General features: G+C 44.2%; 1 protein-coding gene across 4 annotated transcripts in view; it reads right to left on the bottom strand.

The window, feature by feature from the left end:
• Positions 1-2,871: 2,871 nt before the first annotated feature.
• The window catches only part of LOC140315971 (inactive phospholipase C-like protein 2), a 34,837-nt gene continuing 11,182 nt past the window's right edge, over positions 2,872-26,526 (bottom strand). For all 4 annotated transcript variants that reach the window (XM_072393590.1, XM_072393589.1, XM_072393591.1 and 1 more), the window contains exons 3-7: positions 20,156-22,636; positions 17,523-17,726; positions 11,066-11,141; positions 5,846-5,955; positions 2,872-3,698 (exon numbers count right to left, since the gene is read on the bottom strand). In XM_072393590.1, the coding sequence (XP_072249691.1) occupies positions 3,492-3,698; positions 5,846-5,955; positions 11,066-11,141; positions 17,523-17,726; positions 20,156-22,636 (3,078 nt within the window). In that variant the 3' untranslated portion in view covers positions 2,872-3,491. The remainder of the gene's footprint in view (positions 3,699-5,845; positions 5,956-11,065; positions 11,142-17,522; positions 17,727-20,155; positions 22,637-26,526) is intronic.

Below are 26,526 nucleotides of genomic sequence, written 5' to 3'. Positions count from 1 at the left end.
AGCTTTTCTGTAACAGGACTCGACAAACAAAAACCTGACCTGATCCTGGTGTGTCTGACACACGGAGGCTGGAGGTCCAGGTCTGAGCGGCGCCACTGAAACTGCGTTTCTGAACAAAAACGAAGCCAAAATTCTGCATCTGTGTGAAAACTAATCCCACAGGAATTAAGTCAAATTAACCTGAAGTTGTTCAACACGGCAGCGGTTTACAGGCAGTCTGAGCTCGACATGCGGGACATGGCGAGGGAACCCTGCTTAGAGCAAACTGGAGAAGTTTATGCACCTTAAAACGGTGCTTCGGACTGGTTTTGAAGTGTGCCTGAAACTCCCCTGGAGCGCCTGAGATACAGCAGCTCATGGCTTTGGTCTCCAGCCTCGCACCCAGCTGTTTCACTCTACAGTCACCTGGCGTGTTTGTGGGCTTTTGGTGACGACTTTGCGGCTTCCTCAACATGACGACAAATTCATGCAGCTCTGCTTTTATGACACAGCTGTAGGGGGAGCCAAAGAGAAGAAGAAAGGGAGCCGAAATTCCTCCACAAAGATGTGAGAGACTGTTAACGTCAATCACCTCAACTTACTGCTGAAGGTGCCCCAGCGATGATGAACAATGGCATGATGTAACATGTCCTGTTGCATGTACCTCGTTTTAAGAGCCAGAACTATCCTTGAAAGAGGGGGGAACTCTCTTTTTCCTCATGATTTTAGAATAAAAGATGCCTGAATTAGGTCATAAAAAGATGGTTGTTACAGTTTTAATGCACCCACAGAGGAATCCCAAACTGTTGAAAGATGATGTGATATCTGCAGTCTGGGGCCTTTAACGCGGTGTTACGACACGTCTGGTGTGTGGGTGAAACGGCTGCCTCTGCATGTGTGTGCATGCTGGCAGAGGTCCATCTGAAACGAGCTGTAGCTCTGCTTCCCCGGGCCCTAATCGATACGATGTGATGTGCTTTTGAGCGCTGGAGAGAGTCTGGACCGGGCGTTTCTGTCCTCTCGTGTGCGGCTGTGCACAGAAACATGAAAAAAAACAGTATTTTTGCATTAAATGAGACAAAGTTTAGTGTTTTTCCTGCATTTTCAGTGAGCGTGATGGAAACGGGGAAATACTCCTTTAAATCAGAGCAAGTAGAGAGGAGTGAGACGATGTGGAATGAATTATTGTCCTTTGGATGGTTGCCCGCTGTGGTGGAATATGTTGCAATAGCATCGGAGCAGAAGGGTCAGCTCGACATGACAGGATGAGAGGTGAAAGGTCGAGGTCGGCTGAAGCATCGACTGGTTGTTCCCAGCCGGGGAGAAAGGATGAAAACCCACAACAGATCAGACCAACGCACTTTATTCACATGTCGTCTTTTTTAATTTGACAGATGAAATACAGTTGAAACGCTTCTTTTTGTCATCTTCAACAACATTTATTAATATGTTGACTGGCACAGCACTGAAAGTCGGAGACGGCTCGTTGTGAAGTGCCGACAGCTGTTTGAAAGCAAAGAGCACGACACTGTAGCACGGAGGAGGAAAACAAAGCTACTGCCAACAAAACAGACATTTGGGGGCTTCCCTCTGCCGATTGCACCGAGATGAGGACACGTTTCCCTCATCTGAAGCCTAAATGTTTACCCCGAAGTCGGCTCAGAAAGCCGAGCAGCACTTAAAATGTGGAATAAATCTGAAGTGGCGCTTATATGCTGAAGTAAGGTTGATGCAGTTCAATAAGGAACTGGATGCTTGTGTTTGCTATAAATGAGAGACGTTGCAGACGTTGTTGCCGGCGTTTTCGCTTTGGTTTCTGATCTCAGCAACTCGTCTCTTGCCGCAGAATTGGAGCGGCGGCATCCGTGTGACCCACTTAAACTCGACACCCGTTGCTCAGGACGACGGCCTGATAAAATGCAATTTACTCAGTGGTTCTGGGCTTTTTTTAAGGGGGAAATGCAGGAGAGGTGAGGTTCTGACCCGCCTCCTCCGGCTTATTTAAGAGGATGCTGCTGTTTAGCTGTGAGGCTCCACCTCTCAGCGATGTTGGGTCAGGTGCACGTTAAAGTATGAAGTAAAAGATTTCTGCAGGTGCACCACCTTAAAAATCCCTGTTCTTTTCTTTTTAAACGCGTTAAACTCACAGCTTCTTCCAGGATCCTTCAGCGCTTTCGGTTTATTGAACCACATCAACACCATCAGGTGTTTATTTCGTGTTGGCTGAACTCAAACTGGAAATCCTTTAAACAGTCTCATAAGTAGCTCAGCGACAGTCACACTTTAAAATTTCATTTTTTCCTTTTGACCTGAGCGGCTGCCTGTCTTGGATTATTGTAATGATCGGTTTTATTTCCTGGTTAAACCAATTAGATTTAACAGAGGAAACAAATAAAAATGTTAATACCGACCTGCTTTCATTGCTCCGACATTAAAGTGAATTTAATGTTGGTAAATTGGGTTTTATTGAGCAGCAGCAGCCCTAACTGCTCATTTCAGGTGTCTGGTTATGACATGAAGCCAACCGCGGGCCCATGGCAGCACCAGGAGTGGTTCTGAAGCCCAGATCGTTCTGCACTTTGCATCGAACTGCAGCTGAAAGGTGGAGAACAGGAGGGAGCGTTGCCTGTGGGCCGCTCCACCCGCTCAAAGGAAGAAGGTCTTTTTAAAGAACTGCTTCTGAAAAGAAACCTGAAGACGAACAGCTTGAACACAGTATGGACTTTGGTAGAACGGCGCCGTGCCCACAGATGAGCGCAGATTCGTGCAGATGCCGGTTCGGAGCGAATACATTCTCTCGCTCGGGTCCTTCGGTGTCGACGGGTCGGAGATCGCTGCTGGAACGAACCTCGTTGGCAGATATTCACACAAATAAAACTTTGTATCCCCACAGACGTGTTCATATATCTTTTATAAAATAAATCTTATATTTATAGAAGTATATAATAAAATGATTCACTCTGCAGAAAAGGTAACAGGAAACTCCATATATACACATAGTTTTCTACTATTTTGGCAGACAAGAACATGGACGAGTTCAGTATTGTAAACAGCTCTTTACTCTCTTTCATCCTCTTTATTCCTGCTTTTCCTTCCAACTTCTCCTCAGTCCCGTTACATTCAGAGCTCCAGAAAATTGTGCTTTAAAAATGGATTTCAACAGTCCACGGCGGCCTTTTTGGATCCTCTGCTAACGCCCGGTCAGCTCGGCGAGCTGCGCTCATCCCGGAGACACGGATCCGAGTTGTGTGATTGCAAAAGTTGCAAATGTGGAATATTTCTGAACAGTATCAGGAGCTTTTCTTCTGAGCTGAGCTGGTGGCGTTTTAGTGGCGGTGGCGGAGTCTGAGAGGCTCGAACTGTGCTTTGCGTACAGGATGGAATGTGTGGCGCGGCGTCGGGGTGAAGACGGACTGGTGATGGACTACGTGAGCGACAGCTTTGGGTTTTGAGGTCAGCAGGCAGGAACAGAGTGACGATCTGTGCCAGGAGAGCACCGGGAGCTGGACTCTTTAGTTCTCCTCGTCGGTGAGCTCCTCCTCCCCGGTGGCCTTCTCTGGGATGGCCTCCAGGCTTCGTCGACCTTTGGAGTCCGTGGAGCCGGCCGAACCGCCAGCTGCTGCGCCTTTACTCAGGTTGCAGGTGAGCGCGGCGTAGTGGATCTGCTTGAGGTTTTCCTGAACTTCACTTCGGGCGTGTTTAAGTAGGTCCGCCTGGCCCTGGGGAGTAAAGACAAATCAAAGGGTTAGTGATGGCGCCGCAGTTTGGAGGACGAGGAGGTAAAATGCTTCCATCTGCTTCCACAATGGATGGGGAGGGGCAGATATGCTGCCTGAATCTGACATTTCTGTTCCTGCTACACCCTCATAGAGGGCTTAACACTGTTCCCTGAGGGACTCTGGTAGATGGGGTGCCGGACTCGCTGTAGTGAGCCGTTTGGTCCCTGTATGACATAATGGAGGGACTCCTCCAGTGATTTTATGGACAGGATCTGGAGGCGTAGCCGTAAAGAGGCGAAAGGTGTCGATGCTTTGTCAGTAAACGTGTTTCTATAAAGAAAAAGTCCTCAGTGGAAATCTACAAAACAAACCTTCAGGTTCCAGTAAACAGTCGTTTGTTTTCGATGGAAACTTTATTCACTTTAAAAAGTCTTAAAAGCGTCCAGATTTTCATCCAAAGTCTTAAAGTCTTATTCTTTTTTTAAATTCTAACTTTTGTTCATTCCTGAGAAGCGTCGGCCACATAAAATACAGTAAAACGCTGCAATCAGAAGTTGATTCTGTGGCGTCTGTCTTTCCGAGCGGCTCTGACAGATGCTGGCATCGGTTAAACTACAAATCCTGATAACTGCAGGCAACAAATGGCTCGGTTTGTGGCGGTCCCCATTAATCGATACGAAGCTCGCAGTAAACTTTGTCAGAGGAACATCCCGTTAGGGCTGGAGTCTCACTCAAAGGTGGAGGAACACCAGCTTGCCACAAAAAGCCTTCAGCGGGCTCAAGCCATCACCCAGTTTTGTTCGCCGCCCCCGACGTCTTCGCCAGCGCCCGGTCCCTCCGGCGCAGTGTCACCACCGCTTTGGACTGAGATTGGTGCTAAAAGGGATGAGCTCAGACAGGTTGTATAGAGAGACATTAGTGTTGTTTTGGGAAGGTTACTTGGGTTAAGAAAGGAACTGTTTTTAGGGATATATCGATACGGTTATCGATAACCGTATCGATGTCGATACAATGTGCGTTAACTCGTACCCATTAAAGTGTTCCGATACTACAGAACCGGTACCAGTGTGACAGGAGCTTAATTTTCCTGCAATGTGTTTGTAAAAGTTAAAATGTTAAAACAATATGTTGCACTAAGAGCAGTTTTATATTAGTAAAAGTGCAGTTGTATTTGGGCCTAAAGAACAAAAATGTGTTTAACTGTAATGGCCTTGGTTTTAAAAAAATGTGGTATCAGTGCATTTTGACTGTTTTGATTATTTGTTTTAATACTAATTTAATTTAAAATATATATATATATTTTTTTTTTATTTAATAAAATGTAATCTTCAATAATTAAATGGATAAAAATAAAATGTTTTGAATTTCTGGGATCATTTGAATGTTTCTGGTCATGAGTCGTGTTGCTCTAAAATTTCATTCATAATATTCTTTAAAAAGGTCTTAAATTTAACCTGCTGGAACCTGAAAGAACCCTGTTTATTGTTCGAGAGGCTGGCCTCATCCCCAGAAAGCCAGTCTGCTCTGCCCGGTGAGCTCCTGTGGCCTCACGATGCATCACAAGCTTTAGAAAAGCTGCAAAACCCACTGGACTACTTTTTTGTTCTTATTGCCGGACCACACTCTGAGTTTTTGAGCAGCTTTGAAAAGAGGCAGAACGAGTTGAGGTGGTTTGGTTACGCTTCTTGCACTCAGGACCTGGCTTTAGATGGCTGCATATCTCACATACTGAACAGGAACTAGTTTCACTGTAAACTGAAACTGTATCAGGTGATTTATTCAAGGAACATTCTGCCTGCTGACTGTGATAACTCAGGACTGACAGCAGAATAAGTCTTAAAAACCTCCTGATGTGTCAGTGAGATGAATTCCTTCGAGCTCTGTGATTCAGTTTCTCTTTTGTTGATTAATATGCTAAATATCATGCGAGTCGAACAGTTACTCAGTGGATACTTTTGTCTGAATGCCAGAATTACATGCAAGCATCCTTGAGCAGCTACTGGAAAAAGACCCAGCAGCCTGACTGGTTTGGATTGTGGGTTTATGAGAAATAGCATTTTAAATGATAGTTTAACAAGACAACTGCAGCTCCTCAAAGACCACATGGAAAGCTGAACAGTCCCAGGTGTACAGCCTGAGCATCTCACCTTCAGTATGGTGATGTTCCACGTGAAGCTCTCCACCGCCTTGTGCAGCTTTCTTCCCTTTAGCCCTTCCTTCACAGCCAGGTCATGCAGGTTCTCATGAAATTCCATCGCTGAGAGAGGGAAGAATGAGTGTCAAGTCAGGCTTTGTGGCTGGAATTCATGGTGGTTTGTTAAACAGCAGAGCGGCTGCTAGGTGACTGGAGTCTGGGATCTGTGACTGGGTGCTAGACTTGTCACTGTGAGGAAACGTCTTAGAGCAAAGCTCCTGGCATGTTCTGTCAACATTTCACATTGTCCTGCAGCAGAGGAGGGGAGTGCTGTGGGAAGTATTCACATGCTGAAAACAGGTTGTCATGCATGTCAGAAGGTGTAAGAACCTCTTCTCTTTTTCATTTTTCTTTGTTAGTGGCATTATTTTTTCACCCCTCTGGATCTTAACTAGCAAAGCTGCAAACATCTCGATGTGTAAACGCCTGCTCTGAAAGGACCCTGAAAGTCTGTCACACCACCAGACTCCAAACTGGTCAGAGACAAAGCTGTGGAGAGGGCAGTTCACCAAAACTGAACCCCGAAGGAGCTGCAAAGCCCCACAGAGCAGCCTGGTGTATCTGTCCATCGGATGGAAAAGCTTCGAAGCCAACGCCTCCCATCACGCTGTGGGGATGCTTTTCATCAGCAGCGACTGGGAAACTGGTCAGAGTCGAGGTTTGAGCAGGACAATGACCCTCAGCTAGGGCTGCAACTAACGACTATTTCAACAGTCGACTAGTCACCGACTATTGAAACGATTCGTCAACTAATCGGATAATTATTAATTCTTTCTTAAATTTAGCATGAAGTTGCTTTAATTATGTGGCAAATGATAAAAAGCACAAGAAAGATGGGTACTTCGATGAAAAATGCATCTTTTATTCAACTTTGCTGCAGATTCATACAAAAAGTAAATAAAAATGTCCGATCTAAAACCAGTTATTACACTGACTCAGTGGGGGTGCACATCTGCTTCTTCTGCAGAAAGGGTCCATGCTGGCTCTCTTCTTCAGACTGCATGCATTTAATTAGAAAATATTTGTCAGGCGTGACGTTAAAGCTCTCTTTTAAAGCGAAAAAACGCTAATAAAATGTACAATGTGCATCAAAACAAAACGTATTGGCTTGAATGTTGCTTGAATCTTGAGTCTGCTTTACAAACCTTGTAAGTCATCTTTTTATTCTTTAATAAAGTATAGAATAAAGTAATCTTTTTATTCGCCGTATCCAGGCTGAAATGCTCCCGAACTGTAGAAGTATGCGTAGCTAATGTGTTGGACGCCGACATTTCTGTGTACGTTACTGCGAGACGCTATTTTGCATGTGCGACTCTCGGCAGAGATTGTAATTAAATGAGATGCCTCACTCTGTTGGAAAAACACGAAAAACAGTAGTCGACAATGGAATTCATTGTTGACTTCCAACAATGAACAATCACTGTCCAGATTGAAGGAGCTGGAGTAGTTTTACTTTGAAGAAAGAGAAAAAAATCCCAGTGGCCAGATGTGTAACTGCAGCTGCTGCAAAAGGCCTGACTTTGAGGCCGGGAGTCGTTATTGATTGCTTAAGATTGCTTAAGTTAAGCAATCTTCAAGGTTGTTCATGTTGCGTTAAATGAAGAAAAAAAACCCCCACCAAGGGTGCTGAACACGTTTGTGAGGCGCCGTATGCGCCTTCCTTCCGTTTCATCAACTGGAAATCTACCTCCTGGAGTGAAATGGAAGTAAATGCTGTTAAACCACAGGAGCACATCCCAGCGAGGTGTTGATGGGAGACGGCACAGAGGCTATATAAAGAAAACTGAGGAGCAGAAACATGAAGCAGAGCTGAGGGCAGCTGTGAAGCTGTGAGGGGGGGGAGAGAGGAGTCCCGGAAAAAAGCGGCGTAGGCAGACAGACATGACGCTCTGTCACTGTGGATTAGCATCAAGGCATGGAACAGAAGAGGGATTTGTCTCCTGAGGAGCTTTCCCACCTCCTCTCCTCTCTTCCCTCCCCGGCCTTTTTTCCCTTTGCATGACCGAGTTTGACGGAGGACGTGTTTAATGTGGAGTTTTCCTTACAGTGCACCAGGAGCCCGGCCTCTGAGCAGAGAACGCAGGGTCCACGCCACGCACAAATCACACAGCCCTCTGCCCGGAAACGCCTTCGGAGAGCACGCACAGTTCCGCTTGAAGCGCTTGATATCTGCCAGAGCGGGTCAAAGCCCCTGTCAAAGCCGTTGCCATGGAAACATGCATGCACACACATATGGCAAAGAGGGAGAGAGACGGACCCCCTTTCTCTTTAGCCGTCAAGGTGTGGGGGTTTCGGCTGTTTTACACTGAAACACGACCCGCGACATCTCAAAGAAACTTGAGGCTGCGGCTCCCTTGTCCCGCGGCCATTTCCTGTTCCAACCACGTTCTGTCTTCTGTTCCTACTCTGACTGCAGAGCCGCCGCCGCGCACTGTGCCGAGGAAGGTGCACAGCTTCCTCTACCTCTCTTTCACTTCACTCACACTGGGGGTTGCCTAGCAACACTGTACGGAGTCTGGCAGGCAAGAAAGGGGAAGCTCTGTGTTAGTGAAGCGTTTCTGTGAAGTAATGCTGCCAGATGACAGCAGTACAGTAAAGGCTTCCCTCTGCTACAGTACGAGCGTGTTTTTAGTTTAAGGAATGAGGAAAATGCTGCTGCCAAATAAAAGCAATAAATAAAGATCAACTGAGGATTCTCACAGTCCAACAATGAAATTTACTATCAGATAACAGCAAGAAAGTCAGGACCTCCTGGCATGTTTGGCACTTTGTTGGGCGTGGAGCGACTGAATCTAACCACAAATTCAGTGACGAGACGTTTCCTCCTGCAGTTAACTGCTTAATGCGAGTTTCACTTCAGCATACGGTGGCAGAGGAGCTGACAGAACGATCACACACTCCACGATCAAACCTCTGGATCTCTGAGCTGCTTTCACTCGTTTCCTCCCAGTGTGTGTGTGCAGAGTGCAGCACACACTCATTTTGCACATTGCATTAAAGGACAGCTTCTTGGGACCTGAGCTGCCCCCCCCCCCGTCAGGGCTGCCCACACCTGTGTGTGTTCTCCTGTGAGGAAGGTGGGACGGCTGGTGAGCTGACATCATGGTTTAATAGTTGGTGCTGAAACGGCGCATCAGGTTGGACTGACCCAGCTTTTAAGGAAGCACAGACTAGAACACACGGACGTGCACGAGTACGTGCACGAGCACAGATGCATGCAATCAACACTGTGCTGGGATGGAAATGATCAGCGTTTAGGTGCAGCAGCTGTTGTGTCCCACTTTGCATCTTCTCAGGCTGATCATCACGTTGAATCCAAAAAGGTTCGGTTTGCTTTTCTGGGGATTTGCCGCCGTCTCCACTTCACTTCCGGCGTTTATCCACAACGAAATGTGCTCCATCAAAGACGGTCTTATCAGATCGTCCGAAACCCGTGAAATGAGTTTGGTCTGCCCAGGAACACAACCTCACATAACTGATAATGACAGGTCATTTTGTTAAGATGACTACGTAATGGAGCAGAAAAAGATCTGGCATATCATCGCCGGGAGTGATTTATAGCCTCAGAAGTCCTTTGGAGGATGAGAAACACTGACTTTACTCTGAGTATATAAACCACGGGCAAAACGACAGACAGTTTGCACAAATAAGGGCACAAATAAGGGCATTTTGACCAAAGAACACAGAAAAGTCATTCAAAAGACATCTGAACACAACAGAAAATGGCCTGAAAAACATAACAGCAAGTTAAAGCCCAACAGACGGGCAACTTCAGCACCAGAACCTGTGGTTGGCAACCTTAGAACTACGAGCATTAGATTCACTCTGAAGTAGCCTCTGCTATCCACAACTTTGCTTCACAGTCGGATGTAACGCTGCAGCAAGTCGACACTTTCCCTAAAAAAACCTTCAAACGGCCCCAGCTTCGATCTGCAGTAACCACGGTGAGGAGAAGCTGACGGTCACCCCTTCAGGGAGAGGGGAGCCTCCCCCACTCCTCACCCCTGAAACGGGCTGAGGAGCAGCGTCTCAATAGGTGTGAAAAGATAAAGCATGTCCCGTACATTTCAAGAAATTCTGCCAACCTCATTACGCCTCCTTTAAATATGTGAATGACAGCAGCCTTACTGAGAATCCATCTGTATTAATATGACAAAAAAAGCAAAGTTTGGAGCAGGTGCAGAGCGCCTCGGCACTTCTGAGTCCAGCCAATAAAGGCAGGAATCCACAGCTGGATTATCTGGCTGCTTTAGTCCAGGTTTCTCTAACGTGTTGGACTTTAATGTGAAGGTCAAAGGGATTACTGAGAGACGTGCATGAAGCTACGAACCAGCACTTTCTGTGCTGCAGGCACATTTTACACCTGAAATGATCAGGAATGCACTCCAAATTTAGGAGCTAATTAAACCTGATGTGGCGACTGACTCCGTCTGTTCCGTTCGTGCTAAAGAGGACACTGAGGATCATTCAGCGGCATCCAGTTAAAGAACATATAATATAAATATGAATCCAGACGGAGGTTAGCATTTAACTGGGCTCTGCTATCTGTTGCATCAGTATCAGCACATCTCCAGTTGCACTTTTCCTCCTCTTGGAAAGACAACAGAATGAATATTTTACAGTTCATCCATCAGGAAACCAATAAAGCTGAGCTGTGGTAGGGATCGTCCATCTTTACCCTCCTCCACGCTCACTGAGCTCTTCAAACAGGCTCATTCAGGGACAAATTAACCTTTTATGCCAGAAAGTTCTGCATTATGAATCAAATTAATGTCGGAATTAAGAGCTTTTATCCACATTTCTGTTAGACAGCAACACTTCTAAAGACCGACTTTTCCAACCATGATTACTGACTGTACTCCATCCAACAATCTCCCTCGCGCACGTCTGTGTGCACGTACTTGAACCCGGCGACCTTCGCTGACATGCTGCCATTTAAACTGAGAAAAACTGAATTAAATAACTTCGCCACAGCCTCACCAAGTCGGTGCGTTTTCACAGGCTGAAACACACATCTCTCAGTTGTGAAACACTGCTTGATTTGAGGAAACGGCGACTGGATCACATTCATGAAAATCAGTCCACTAAACTCTTCGTTTTGTGGCTGACTAATGGTGTCAGGAACCGAAGCCTCGAACAGCTCTTCCTCCTTTGCCGTCTGACCGCGTCTTACCTGCTTTTTGGGTTTGGAGAATCCTCTCTGACGCAACATCGGAGTTCTCCAGCAGTGTCTTGCTGGTCTGGATCACCTGAAAAGACCCAAAAAAATATGTAAATATGGGATTTTGTGTTCAGAAACATTAAAACTTGCATTTCACAATAAAACAGGAAGTGGTGTCCATCTGGTGACGGGGTGTTTTTATCCGGGGAGAGCTAAGAAAAACATGCCGTTATTGCAGGGATGTCCGTGGGCGCGGTCCCTGAATTGCATTTTTGAAAACCAAAATTAGAGGGAAGCAGCCAGAAGCAATTAGGGGGTTTATTAGAGGTTCTGTTCTTCTTCTTCTGGCAGTGTCTCTGCCTCCTGAGGAGGAGAAAAGTATAAATGGCAATCCCTCCATTTGGCTGAGAAGAAACCAGTGACAACCAAGGTCACCTGATGAAACCACAGTGATAGATGTGATCCATTTCCATATTAAACACATATCACACCCCCCTATAAAGAAAAGCCTCTCCTTACTGCAAGAATAAGACTTCAGGAGGTTAATGATGCGCATGTGGGCTGCGACAGAGAGGTAAACAAACAGACCTCTCCTATAAATGTCTCACACATGGCATGTGAGATGATATTTAAACCCAAATGTAGCTCTGCTCTGGTGCGGGGGGGCAGGGGTCCTCGTGTTTAAAGCAGTTAGAAATGACTCCTGAAGTGATCCTGGCACATTAAAGCCAGGCTGATGCTGGTCTTGGATAGCAGAAAGAGGAGGAAAAGACTCCCAAAAACAATACTGTGGCCCCATGATTGTTGGAGGAGGAGAGGAGCAGGGCAGGGTGGCATGGAGGGACATTTCACATGTGCATCCAAAACAGGTTCTAATTAAAAACCTGATTTACATCAGAAATAATCCCTATTTCTCCAAACAGGGAAACACTAAATGCACAATTTCCTCCTGACTGAGTAACACTGAAGATGCATAAACATTAATGCATTTATAAAGGAAGAATGTGCTTCCTCAGGCTCATTTTCAGAGCAATCTAACCCTGATCTGAGCTGGAAATAAGAAGGCGACGTATTATTTAGCATAAAACAAACGGTTTCACGGAGCTCGTCCAGTGTGATGGGGATTCTTTTCCTGATTCAGTTTCTCCTCGTCAGTTCTCAGGGTATAATCTTATTTATGGTAAGTGTGGGTGCTGTTGGTGTCAGAGGCTTCCTCGGGGCAGACATCATGATCCATCTGCGTCTCCTCCACACAGCGAGCTGTCCAACCTCCGCTGTGGCCCTGCCATGACGTGCCAGCTGATCTGCGTTTTGGCTGCTGGTTTATAATCGACTGTTTCTTCATACCTCGGCAGGTCTGTTTGATTACAGATCTGAGATCAGTCTCTGTTATTCTGTGCTGTACGGTAGTTATGGTGCAAACCAACATGTCCATTGGAAATTAGGCGTGTGCAGTTTCACAGCGATTACATTTTATAGAAGAGAACATGGCTTTACAAATCTGGCTTTAATAGTGCACATGCACATCTCTGCCTTCATGTGCACAGTTTTAGCCGCGAATCTCCAGTTTTATGCCTCTGGCTGCGGATGTGTAAAGACATGTTTAACAAGCCCTGATGACTCGGGCTTATGAGTTTATATCACAGACAGGTTTAAAAGAGGCCATATTGTGCTTTATGATTTTTTTTACAGTGCGTTATACAATTTTTTGTGCATAAAGATACAAAGTCCACGGCAAGTGGAGTTATTGCTGCTCCTCAGCTCATGACATCAACATAAAACTCATTTGATAATGTCCGTTTAGTAGCTTCTTCGGCACAATAATCCCATCAAGCTGAAAAAAAAACTCAAACTGGGAATTTCTTGTGTTTGAGCAGAATAAAAAAAAAAAGACGCGAATGCACTGAAAATAGTTCTGTGTGCAAAACTGAACAGACGGCAGAAATCATGAATTATAAAACTTATTTCCAGGCTTTTCAAATGAATGTTAAAGACAAAAGACTTAAACTGACAGACGGGTAAAGATGGGTAAGTTCAGAGGAAAAAATATATAATTCAATAAAAGAGAGAAAACAAACCAGGATGCAGGAACAACAGCTGGAAAATATGGAATCTGCACACGTGGCTGAATAAAATAAAATAAATTATATATTTATTGTTTTAACTGATTGTTTTAAATCTGCTATTTTTTTTTTTAGATGAAGTAGAGGAAAAAACTATAGAATTAGCTTTAAATTTGTAAAACAAATACCTTCCTAAGTCTAAATATGCACATAAGTGCAGTTCAAAGATGCTTTCTAATGAGCTGTTGCAGCTCTCTGATTGACAGGAAACAGCGCCCCAGTTAAAGAGCTGTCAGTGGAAACAATGGGATGGATTATAAAACTCCTCTAACTCAGATGTGTTACTTCAACCCAGCAGCAAAACATGTTGGCTGTTCCCAGTCAGCCGTGTCTCAAATGTGGAGCGAGTGCAAAGAAAATGGGAAGGTTGTAACAGGGGAAACATGCAGGTCCACCAAAGGAAATGTGAAAATAATAATAATAACAAATGGGCAGAGACAATGTTTTGTGAGTGAGCTGTAAGAAACCAGCTGAAAGAAGGGAGATATGTCCAGAAAAGTAAACCATCACTAACACCTGAGGAGAAGAAAACCAGGTTACAGGCTGAAGAGAAAGTCGTGGACTGAGGAGAAGTCGTGGACTGAGGAGCATTTACCAGTAAACACTCAGTTGGACACTGAAACGTTGGAGACTGAAACGTTGGAGACTGAAACGTTGGAGACTGAAACGTTGGAGACTGAAACGTTGGACACTGAAACGTTGGAGACTGAAACGTTGGACACTGATCTTACTCCACCAATCACAAGGTGGAGGCTGATAATCCATCTTTCTGAGAGCAAAGATTGTTCCAACTTTTCTGCAGGAAAGACAATAACTCAGCGAACGATCTGGATCTAAATCCGGTTCATTTTTTATTATTATTTTCTTTAAAGGTTCATGTCGAGGCTCTCAGCTGAAATATCACCTGCTTTACACTTAAGCTGGAACCTGCCTCAAAGAGCTGAACCCGTCATAAAAGCAGAGGAGGTGCTGCTTTTTATCTTTATTTTAATGCCATTACTCCCTCTGTTTCATCTGGTTTCACAAAGCCAGACTGATAAATACGACTGTTAGTGTCATATCTGTGTTTTTCTTCACTAAATAAAGCTGAATGAATATCTGTGGGATGATTTCATCCTTCCTGTCAGGTGCTGAACATGAAGCTTCTCCACTTTTAAAAATATTCTAAAATCTATTGTTTTTATATTATTATTATTTATATTATATTTCTGGCTTTTCAGTGAAATGGGAAATGTTTAATCTGCATCCAGCCCTGCTTCAAATCTTTATCAGGCTCAGCTGCAGTCAGTAGTTACCCGTCTATAAATTACCCAGCAGCCCACTCTCTGTTTCTGACATCCACGGTCCAGTCAAAAATAAAAACAGCACATTTATCTCAAAGTTTTTGGGTTTGTGGAGGGTAGTTTCTGGAGCGGTTCTGAATACATTGTAGCCCCCGTTAAATCCCCCTTATATGAAGTGGGTAACGGTTTTGAATAAAATAATATGGGATCCGAACAGTGAGGACCCTTAATTACATTATGAACCTTTTAATGAACACGATGTGGGTACTTTCAGATAATTAACTGAAACACTGCAAATAAAAACTTTTTTAATCATATTTCTACAGCCCTTTGGCTGATGTTGTGCACTGTATGCAGGAGGGACAGTTGCACAAACCCTGTTATTGTGAAAGCAGTAATGACTAAGTTGTTTGGCTGTTTGTGCTACTCTGCAGCTGCAGTTGCAGCACTTAAAGCCGTCTCACACGCTGTGATTACCTTCCTGATGGCTGAAGAAATTACTGTCTTGGCAGCAGACGCATTTCAGATTCCCATTTAAAGGAGCAGACGTGGCCCTGTCTGCACTCTAAGAACTACCTCCCAAAATGCCACGGTTAGTTGTATCATCATAATTACCTGCATATGATAAAAAGTCAAATGCTGTTATTTTCTGGTGGACGTTTGATTAGTGATGGGATTCTGTGTGTAAACAGTGAAGAAAGATGGATGCCACACTTCAGTCTGTTCGACTGGCACAATCAGAGTTATTTCCAAATGAATAAATCACTAACATACTGGATGTGAAGTCTTTTCCAGCTACAGATAATCTGAAAATCAGACCACTTTATCGAAGACATGAGCTGGTATCACACTGAGCCTCTCCACCCATTTTATTTCCCTTTTTCCTCGTCAGCACATAAATGGGCAGGGACCGAGACCCAGATTCTATTTTTGCCATTTGGGAGTGAAAGCCTGCCTACTCCCTGTGGTGGATTTTGACGTAGCGCCTAAATTTCCGATCGTACTTACATTTCCTTAAGGTTGCCCTTGCTTGCTTCCTTTATGTGTGTGCAGTGGCCGGCTTCGTGCCTCCCCGCTCTCTGCTGATGGCCTGCAGCTTCGCACCAGTTAAACTCTTATTCTTGTCGTTTCTTCCCCTCTAACTTAATTTTCCAGGAGCTCCCTTCACCGGAGACAATTACCTCATCCTCCACTCAAGCAGAAGGGTCACCTTAATCAGTCCGCACCAAAGTTTTTATTTTATTTTCCTTCTCTAACATCATCACCCTTAATAGTGCCGTAAAAATACAAGTTACATTACACATGAGATTCCTGACCACACACCTTGTATCTAACAGCTGGAGGAAAACCACGGTAAAGCCAACCTGATGACCTCACAGCGTGGTCTCCCTCTACAGGTGATGCTCTGCAGCAAGGCTCAGACACTGATGCTTAACAAGGAACATCTTTGGCCACAAAGATTGCTTTTTAAACGGCTCCATCATTGGGTTCTGATCTGATTTAGATACCTGAATATAGATAATAAAAGAAGCATTTGGCTGCATAGACTTGGTGGTACGAGGCTGCAGTGAAGAGCACATCACGGTTTTCTCCTATAGTTGTATTGTTATATTAATATTTCCTCTCTAGCATCCTTCTCGGTGCCAGAGCCCCCCGTCCTGCCTCCTCCTCTAACAGACAGAGATCACATCAAATGCTCCATCATTTAGCTACTCTCAGCCAGAATGCAGCCATTTCATCTCCATTCTTGATGTGAAGCTCATTCGGATACAACGGTCTGTGTCTATTTCCTGGATGTTAAGTGAAGCCTGCACATTGGCTCAGATTTTTTGTTGGATTTTCAGTGACTAACACTGGTTGATCATTCAGTTCCTTTGAAAAGGATCGTTGAGTTTCTGCTGCATGCAGCTGCTTCATTTTTTATTATCATTTTCTTTAAAGGTTCATGTCGAGGCTCTCAGCTGAAATATCACCTGCTTTACACTAAAGCTGGAACCTGCCTCAAAGAGCTGAACCCGTCATAAAAGCAGAGGAGGTGCTGCTTTTTATCTTTATTTTAATGCCATTACTCCCTCTGTTTCATCTGGTTTCACAAAGCCAGGCTGATAAATACGACTGTTAGTGTCATATCTGTGTTTTTCTTCACTAAATAAAGCTGAAAGAACATCTGTGGGATGATTTCATCCTTCCTGTCAGGTGTTGAACATGAAGCTTCTCCACTTTTAAAAATATTCTAAAATCTATTGTTTCATTTCCAAATAAATAAAAGATAAAGACAAATCAAAAAGGGGTGCAGTTTTCTTCCTGGTTGTTAAACACACAACTTCCAACCCTTGGCATATTTTTCTTGCACAAGTTCTCTGGTTCTGCACTGAAACATCTGCAAAGAAGGACAAGTCTGGCGTGTTGACTGCTGACTGGCTGCGGGTTTATGGTAGCAGCCTCCTGTACAGCGTCTGAACTCAAATCAAAGTATGCCTGAAGACAAATGTGTGTTTAAATGTGACTGAAGTTCAGTTCGGGGCCTCGGTCCATTATCTGATCTGTGAATGATGTCAGTATCAGAGCCTGGGTCAGATTCGGTAAAATAAGCTCTCCTTTCTGGATCCAAAAACCCGCTTCACACGTTTGCTGCACTTCCTGCCTGAAATAAAGATGGAAAGCCTGTCCTCTGGGTTCATAAAGATGAACCCAGAGGACAGGATGCACCAGCAGTAATGGTGCTGCTGTGGAATAGCGTCTGTGGCATGTTGCATAACTTGTGAACATTGATTTTATTACTTAACACAGTTCCGGCACGATTACCCAACCACCTCTGCATGTTCTCATTATATTAAGCAAAGTCAAGGTATTGATCGGACTGGACTTTGAGCCCGTTTGCTGGGGGTGAATATGGTCTATTGATTGGTAAATTCATGCATGAATGAACAGCAGCTCTAATGAGATTTTCTTCTGTGCACCCATGAACCATGAAATTGGACAAAAGCACAGAGAAGTTCAATCAGATCTGATGCTTAGTTTTTCAGTAGATTTTCTTTTTCTTTGATGTTGTGCACAACTCACCATGTCGTATGTGCTGATGACTTTCTTGAGGACCTCTGGCAGCAGGCCTTGGAGTTCCAAGTTAGGGTACTGATCATTGAGGTTGAACACCAGAAGGGGGCTGTTGTCAGGCCCCGTTAGCCGAGGGGCAAGAGCCAAGATGCACTGCTTCAGGTTAGCCACTGCTGAAAGGCCACACAGCTCTTTAAAGGACACTATGGCATTCTGCAGAGGAGAGAAAAGGGACGTGAACTCGAGGTGATTCATCGAATATCAGGCAAAATGGTGTGGAAGCAACTTAGTGGCAGATTAGTCGGGTATATGGACAGTACAGCGCACAGGAGTCTCCTCATTCACAGCTGTTACAGAGGAAAAAAAGGGTAAATGTTTCAGTCACAGTTGGGCTGGTTTCTGTGATCATTTACCTGCACAGGTGTGAGTTACAGTTATTGGCTGAAGTTCGTCTGAAGCTGCTGCTGCTAACGCTCTCTGTGGGAGATCATCACACGTAAGTATAGCTGTGTTGTCTTTAAGCCAACTGAACAGGGATTTTGTCAGATGATGCGGCAGCTATAAACTCAGGATTTTCGGGAAAAAACGTGACGATCTGGAAATGCTTAAAGCGACGGAAAGTCGGCGCAATCTTAGCCTGCTGAAGATCGGTCACAGACGAATGTTTCTGTCAGACAAAAGAAGCTGAAAAATGTGTGAATCGGGGCAACTTTGCTGGAAATTTGGCTGCTTTGGTAGATGTTAGACGTTAGGAAACAACCGGAGGGACGATCATCTTACTTTAACAAAGTAATTAGTTACAGTTACAAATGACTTCTCCCAAAAAGTAATTGAGTTAGTAACTCAGTTACCTCATTGTAAGAGTAATTAGTTACTCAGCAAAGCAACTCGTGGCGTTATTTTTCATGTTCTATAACATCTTTAACATCAAAGATGATTGAAGAATAAAAACACTAAATACAGTATTTTAGAACATTTGGTGTTTATTTGAACTCAATAGACTGCAGACTGCCGTGTGACACGCATAAATAAAAATATACAAAAAATTCATATTAAAACATTAAAATTCAAGTGCAAAATGAAGAACCAAAGGAAAATCTGCCCATTAACTACTGAAAATCTCTGTAACTGTATTTTAGGCCAACGCTATATTCATATATTTGGGCTCGGGTCGGGTTAGCAGCAGCAGCAAGTGTCATGTTAGCATGTGTTGCTGCTCCATAAGATTGGAGATGCTTGAGGCAGACGTGGATAAAGTCTTTTTTCCCGGGCGTAGCTGCATGTCACAGAAACATTCTTGCCTTTAATTAAAATGAGCGATAAGTACCGCCGGTCCTTTCAGTTTGAGGACGCTACCTTTGAGTTTCCCTGGCTCGGCGCCATTGTCCTGTCTCGCTGTGTTTGGCAGTCAGAGCTGCAGTGAGACACAGCGAGCAGGGCGTGATCCGCCCACCCAGCCAATCATCAACGGCGTCATCAGCCCCACGCCTGCTCTCTCCAGGCAGCTGATGTGCAGCCAAAAACTGACACTTTGCGCTTCATTCAGCCAACTTGTAGTAACGCTCCACTTCACATTCTCAGTACCGGTGGGAAAAGTACTTAATTAGATTACTCGTTACTGGAAAAAGTAACGCCGTTATTACCAACACTGGAGCTGTGTCACAGTCAAGGCCGGCGGCTTGTTATCTATGCCAAATCTCACCACGACTGCTATATAAACAGGGCGACCAAAATAAAACCCGATACAATGCCTGAGGAGTGTTGTGACCTCTGTGCCGCTTTTCTCACACTTTTCATTCATTTCTGCATAGATTTCAAACAGGAAAATCCTCAGTTTCGCTGTGATGGTTACAACGGAGCAAACTGGAAGGAAATTCACACATCAGAGCTTCATTTAACCGGAGTCTCATCGTAATGTTCCTCAGACTGTCCAACACATACGGATAAGATCAAATAAATTCAGCCACGGCTGGTGGTCTCTTTCCACAGAGGAGTTATTTCAGATGCTTGTGTTTCTTTGAAGCAAATCTGGTTAAAATCTGCTTGAATTGGGTACGAGAGGTTTTTCTTTTTTTTTAAAAGATAAAAGACAAGAAAGATGTCTTGTACTCTGTGGTAGGAGCACCGTGTAAAGGAGACATTTTACTTTTACTGTAGCTCCAAACAAGGGACTTTGCTTTAAAAAATATTAAATCTGTGTTGATTTGAATGTCAAACAGGAAAATTAAGGAAAAAAAGCAACGATCGTTGTTCATTAATGTTGAGAAAAAGCATTTGATCACTACTTTTTGACTAATTCTATCTGTTTTAATGGTTTAACTCAACACCAACGTCGACATTTCGAGTTTGCTTCAAATTTTCTTTGCTAGACAGTTTTTTGTTGTTTTTTTTTTAAAATCAGAATTCAAAGCCACTCCACTGAAAAAAGTATGTGAAACCATTAAATTAAGTCCTTTCTTTTCTATTAAGTCTTTAGAGCTCGATAGCGAGCTCTAAAGGGACTCGTGAGCTCCAGCTTGGTCAGCAAGTCCCCAAATCCCCTAACTGTAGGAGTCAAGTGTCCACACATCTGTATCCGTGACAGCATTACTGACTCAACGGTTCACACACATCAGAGCTGGAGAAGTAGTTTAATGTCTTACCTGCATGTTTTCTCTGAGGTCTGTTGCCTCCCTCAGCGGCTGCAGGGCCGTTTTAAAGACATCGTCCACAGCCTTGATCAGCAGCACTCTCATGCTGGCGTACTCTCGACTCCTCTTGCCCTTTCGCACGGACAGTCCCCGTTTGTGTGGTTTGCCACCTCCTCTCCGATTAGTTATGGCCACATGGACAAACAAGAAGGTGTGCGACAGAACTTCCCCCGTCAGAGACTGAAGGGGAACGTGGCGGAAGCCCGGCTGCAGACACTCGAAGGGGATCGTATACTGGCCGATGAACTCATCACCAATGTAGTCATCGTCCAGTACCACAAAGCGCACCATGGCAAGCTCCGGGAGGTTTATCTGGAACTCAAAGCTCTCGTCAAACAGAGGATTGTCCCCATTCTGGTTGACCGTTTTAGTCCTTTGCTCAGCACAGTCAGCAGGGATGCCGTGTATTTCCACATATACATAAGGATCTACCACATCTCCTTTGGCACCTGAACCTTTGGGTTTGGGAAAGTTCTGTCCACTGATTATCTTGATGTGCAAGAGCTGTGGAGAAACTCCAGGCACTGAATCTTTTGTGTTGGCACTGAAATAAGAAACCTGCTCCCTCATGATGGCTGGACGGAGCACATAGCCACAGTTCCCATTCTGGCGGAACCAGCCAATGTTTAAATCCATCATCAGGCCAGGAGTCTGGTAGTTCATCGCTACAATCTGGCAGCCACACTTCCAAAAATCCTGCGGATTCATGTTGCTGGAGTCGATCCGCATAGGGCTTGGGTAAACTCTTGCTAGGAACTTCTTGTTGTAGTTAACAAAGTCCCCCGGGAAGTCACAGGCACAGCGACTGGCAAAGACCTCGTTGAAGGAGCAAAGCTCCCAGTGCCTCTGGTTCTGGAAAGACGTCGGGAAGTCTTTGAACTCCGTAGACTTGCACAATGTTACCAGATCTGAGAGGTCCTTAGACAGCTGGAACTTTTTGGGTGCGATAGTCTGCTGTTCTGCAGACTCTATGCTCATCCTTTGGGACATCTCTGCACCCTCGTCCTCGTCGGTCACCTCGCCTTCGGAAGCGGTGCAGTTTGTGCCCAGTTTCTTACCCTTCAGCAGGAACTTTCCCTTCAGTTCAGAGGGAGAGGGAAGGTAACAGTCCTCGGGCTTTGGAGGATCCATGTGCATCTTGTCTCCAAGGATCTTCTTCAGGTGCTGAAACATGACTCTCTGCTGCTTTAAGGAGCAATGGTTTTCTAAACACAGTATCAGTGGAAACTCAGAGGCAACAAAGGCATACTTGTTGATGACGTCGATGACGCTTCGAAAAACGATCTGCGAGGTCATTGTGTGACCAGTGTAAATAACGGGTTCGTTATCAGACCCGTCCCACACATCCAGCTCCACACAGCGGCAGCCCATCTTCAGGGCGCGGATGTATCCCGTCACATCCGAGGGACCTCTGAACTGATCCTCTATCAGGTATGTGTTGTGGGATGCATTAATGTAGTAGTGAGATAAAGGCTGGTTCATGTCTTGGCAAACGGATTTGTGCTCAGGGTCAAATATGTGGCACTCAGAAGACATTAGATAGTTGGAGAATCCATCGATGGAAAGCCAACCCTTGAGCCGGCCCTCTTTGGACGGCTCGTATTTCTGAATGACCTCCACGCTGGTCTCTTCACTGACTTGAGCCATTCCCTGCTCTGCCTCCAGAAATATCATCAAGTCCTTGGTATCAAGAAATTCTTTGTTACTGGAGAACTGAACGAAGAGAAAATAAATTTCTGGTCTGGTGCAAAGATCATGAAACACTTCAATGAACTCATCTTTTGTCACATCAGAACCGGTTTTGTCCTTGGCTTTGTGAAGCTCCTTGAACTTAAGTTCTATTTTCACATTTTTAACTCCCGGATTCAGCTTTTTGATTAGCTGCACAGCAGCACATATTGTTATTTGTTTGCCTTTGATAATGTCTTCCTCATCAAAGAGGTCACTTAGCCATGATGAGCGCATGTTGTTCTGACTGCTCTCAATCATGTTTAAGGTATGTTTCCCATAGGAGATCAGATACCTCAGCCCAGTTACCCATATGTTGGCTACATCTGCTGTGTTTGCTACCAGGTCCAGGGACTCATAATTCTCCCCAAAGATGATTGAGAAAGCACAGTCCTCTGATATCTGATCATAGGTGCCGTTAGTTCTAAAAGTGTCTGTATTTTTGCCCGTCCGAACCTCCTTGATGGACTTGACGTCGATTTTGGCTTTTTCAGATTCCTTCTTTGTGGGTTCCCATCTCAGAGACTGCATGTCAGCATCCAGGAGGAAGTACCGGTGGTAAATACGTGAATTGGATCGAACTTTCTTCAGCTCTGAGCCATCAACCATTGCGCTGATGCAGTCGCTGGCGCTGCTTATCTTCTTCTCAGTGGGCATGCTGCTGAACGATACAGTCTTCTTCCTTTCTTTACGCTGTCTTCCATCCTGCAAACAAACACAATAACATTGTGCATAAATAAAAATCCTGACATGCATAGTAACCGATAAAGTCATGGTACAGTTCCCACTTTAAAGGGCTTCACTTTGTGTTTTAACAAGCTGAGCAGAGCAGCCTGACTGAACCTTTCATATGATCTTTCTTTTAAATTTTCTGAAACACTGGGACTGGATAGTGTAGTGGTAAGATTGCCACCTTTCATGTGGGTGACAATAGTTCAAATCCCCTGCATGATAGGTACTACCTCCAGTAGGAGTCCTTAGGCAAGACCCTCTTACCTTAACTGCCTCCATGTGTAAGTCGCTTTGGATAAAAGCGTCTGCTAAATACTTAAAAAACTAAACAAACCTGAGCGTAAGAACACACACGTTTTATACGCTGGTTAAAGAAAAACATAATCCTGGTGTACAAGAACTCATTTTTAATAAATTATGGTTTGTTTTCACCCAATTTTAATCAGAATTAGGGCACTTCTCATAAATACTGCATCTCTCTTCTCGATGGCTCTCAGTAGGATTGAAGATTAAATAAATCTTCTCGCCTTGAAGCAGTCAGAACAGAACAACCAAATGAAGGCAGATCTCTTCCAGAACAATCAAACGCAACATGCCCGATGGACAGCTCTGCGTGTTGCATCTTCCTCCCTCATCCCTTTCGGTTGTTGCTGAACATTTTCTGGGCAGAATCGCAGCAGAAACTCTGTTGGGTGACTTAAGCTAGCTGTCGCTGCTTATTATGGAGACGCAACAGGGAACATCCCCGAGGAGAGGATCGCCCACACAAATCCAGTAATCAACAGCAGCCACATTCTGACATTTACAATGAACCCCCGTCCCTCCACTGCAGCAGGTTCACACCGACACAGCCGGCTGTTAAAGCTTACTTACCAATCATCACGAGGCAGGACCACATCGTGGCTTTACTCTAAAGGAATTCATCATCTAGGAGTAAGAATACCTCGAGCTGAACTCCTGCATAATGCAAGAACATTATCCAGTTAAGGTTGCGTGATATTTTTCTGCTGACAATATCTGGAATGATAAATTTGACTACTCTGCTAACCGCCCCCCCCCCCCCCCGGTCACAGCACACTAACCCTTACTCAGCAGTTCCTGTTGGAGGCCCACAGCGACGCTGTGTCATGTCATGAGTGTTCTCGTTTGTTAAATACTAAGAAAAATAAGGCTTAAACAAAGTCTTTGCCTAAAATACACAAATAATACAGATGAAAGAGGGAAACTGTTGAAAATAAACAGCCCAAAACAGTTATGTAACGTTTTCACCGGTTTAATTCATGGCTGGAGACATCTCGGCCCCTCGGAGCCAGTGAGGAGGATGTCAGAACAAATGTTAACATGTTAATCTCATTCTTTTACGCCGTCTGCTGCTGAAGGTTAGTGCGTTACATAAAAGAGGAGCTTAGACCTAAATGCATGACTAAAGATAATCCTTATTATGTCAAAAAGAATGTGCACATTTTGTTCTTCATGTTAGCGCTGAATTATGGTCACTACTTAAAGACGGCATGTCTGGTTCCTGCTATATTCCCAGGCTGCCGTACCAGGATTTCCGTCCTTGAACAAACCTGGAAAACAATGCCGCACACACCCAGCTCTGTCTTAGCATTTAATGTCTGTTGTTATGCAACAGCCTCCTTTTGGTCAGGAGTGTTTTGATTTGCAAGTGGAGTTTCTTCTGTCCTTAAATGGTGTTTAAAATAAAAGACTGGCTCAATTAGATGGTCCATTTATAGTTCTAACAGATATTCCCTCCAGACACGCATCACTTATCTCACATCCACTCCATTTCTTGAGTTGTACTAGTAACTATCTCCAAAGTAAACTGGAGATTTTATTTATTTGTCACAGCACTACGCCAATGCAAGCTTTAAATGGGAAAGTCAGCACACCGTTCCAATAAAGACTTTGATCTATCCTCAGACTGATCCTCAGACTCTCAGAGCAAACTGTGCAATTAGCTGGTGTCATTTTATTGGGCTGTATGAGTGCAGTTTGTCATGAGTTTGAGCTGAACAGAACATTTCAGAAGCCAGAAACGGGCTTCGTCACCAGCCGTGTTTTCAGAGGTAAACAACCAAGCATGCGGTTACTGATCAAACTATTTTTACATCAGTCTTTCACCATCTATACTCATTATCCTTCAGAGAAGAAACCCAGAAACAGATGTTTTGTTAATGCAGAGATGATAACAAAGGCAATCCCATCAGGCTCACCCCGACAGAAATGACTTTTATGGCTTTACATACTCTTTCACTGTATGTCTGGAGTACGTCTTTGTCGAGTGAGAGAGAGAGGAGGCGAAGAAACTGACATTAGATAGCAACACAGAAGGAGAGCGTCCAACTGCTCACAGATCCTACAGGACTCTCAATTCCCAAATGGAGCAAAAACCACACTTTTTCTGGCTCAGTGAGCAGTTATGAACCGTCTGTGCGACTGGGAACATCACATGAGACCCATTACTCTTTGTTCTGGTGTTCTACCTATGATGTCGACAAGGAGAATCGACTGAATCGCACTGCAGTATAAATCAGCTTTCCACTGCAGGCCTGGCTTTAATATAAAGCAACTTAAATCAAAGGATAAAAATTCAAGCAGAAAAATAAGTTAAAGCTCTTTCTAATGCTTTTGTAGTGAGCTCTAAATGAGATTAATAAGGCTGTTGGAAGAGTCACGTTCCAGCTCCAGCTAACCCGGGCAGCAACACATTCTCCTGCTTTATCGACTGACCGAGCAGGCCGAGGCAACAAAGTGGTTACTTAAGAAGCTTGCATGCATCCCACAGCTTTAACAGTGGGATATGCAGCCATTTTAATAATGCAACCTGACAGGGAACAAGAAGGAGGACTAATGAAGCTGCCCAGCGCTAAATATCACACAGCAGAAGGGATTGTGTTGGAAGTCTTAAAAGATGACCTGAAGCAACATAAAATGACAACATATCTGTGTGCTGTAGTCTAAAATATGTAGGCGAGGCGTAAAATGTAAAATAAGTTGGGTCTTTCTTTTGTAAAAGGCTCAACTAGTTCATGGCCTTGATGTTTTCGTCTGTTGTACAGTGGTGTGATGTGACACCCGTTTCCACAAATCACTGGTTCAAGTGTCATTATATAACAGTCTTCTTATTGCACTACGTCACTGCTGAAAAACACGAGGAAAGGTGGAGGCAGACGGGCCAAACAAAAGGTTTTGGGCCAAGCATAGACGACAAATCACAGAGTTATTTGATAGGGAGTAAAACGCAGCCAGAATCTTTCTGTAGGCTTAAAGAAAAATGTACCATCAAACATGCTGGTGTAGACTCATTTGCAATAGATTTACTCATGTTGTGCATTCAAATAATGGCTTTTGTGAGATCAGTGTGACCTTTGACCACTAATATTCTGATGAGTTGGTCCAAATTTGAAGAAACTCCCTTAATATCGCACAAGAATATGACACTTGGCCATAAAATCACGAATTGCACGTGTGAAATTAAGGAAAAGAGAAGGAAACTAATCCAAGAGCCAGTGCGGTTAAATCATAGTGACGCCAACTTCATTACACAGATAATAAATAATCACAATACCATCAAGCCACGAGACCATGATGGCTCTCCTCAACCACATCTGACCATTAAGAGTCTGTGGGTGTGTCTCAATGGTAAATGAACAACATTTATATGGAGCTTTTCTCGTTTTATCGACCACTAAAAGCTCCATGTCACATGAGGCCATTCACACACTCTCATACGGAGCTTTATTCACACGTGCACATGGCTGTACCAAATAAAAATGTCTTTACAGAAACTATAAATGCTGAAAACGTGCGATTTAACCTGAACTTCAACAGAAAAATTCAGTGTGGCCAATCATTTT

This window comes from Leuresthes tenuis, unplaced genomic scaffold (genome assembly GCF_036924035.1).
Source record: "Leuresthes tenuis unplaced genomic scaffold, fLeuTen1.0.hap1 SCAF_10, whole genome shotgun sequence".
Lineage (NCBI taxonomy): Eukaryota > Metazoa > Chordata > Actinopteri > Atheriniformes > Atherinopsidae > Leuresthes > Leuresthes tenuis.
The sequence above is the reverse complement of the archived record's forward strand: the minus strand, read 5'-3'. Positions and strand labels throughout refer to the sequence as shown.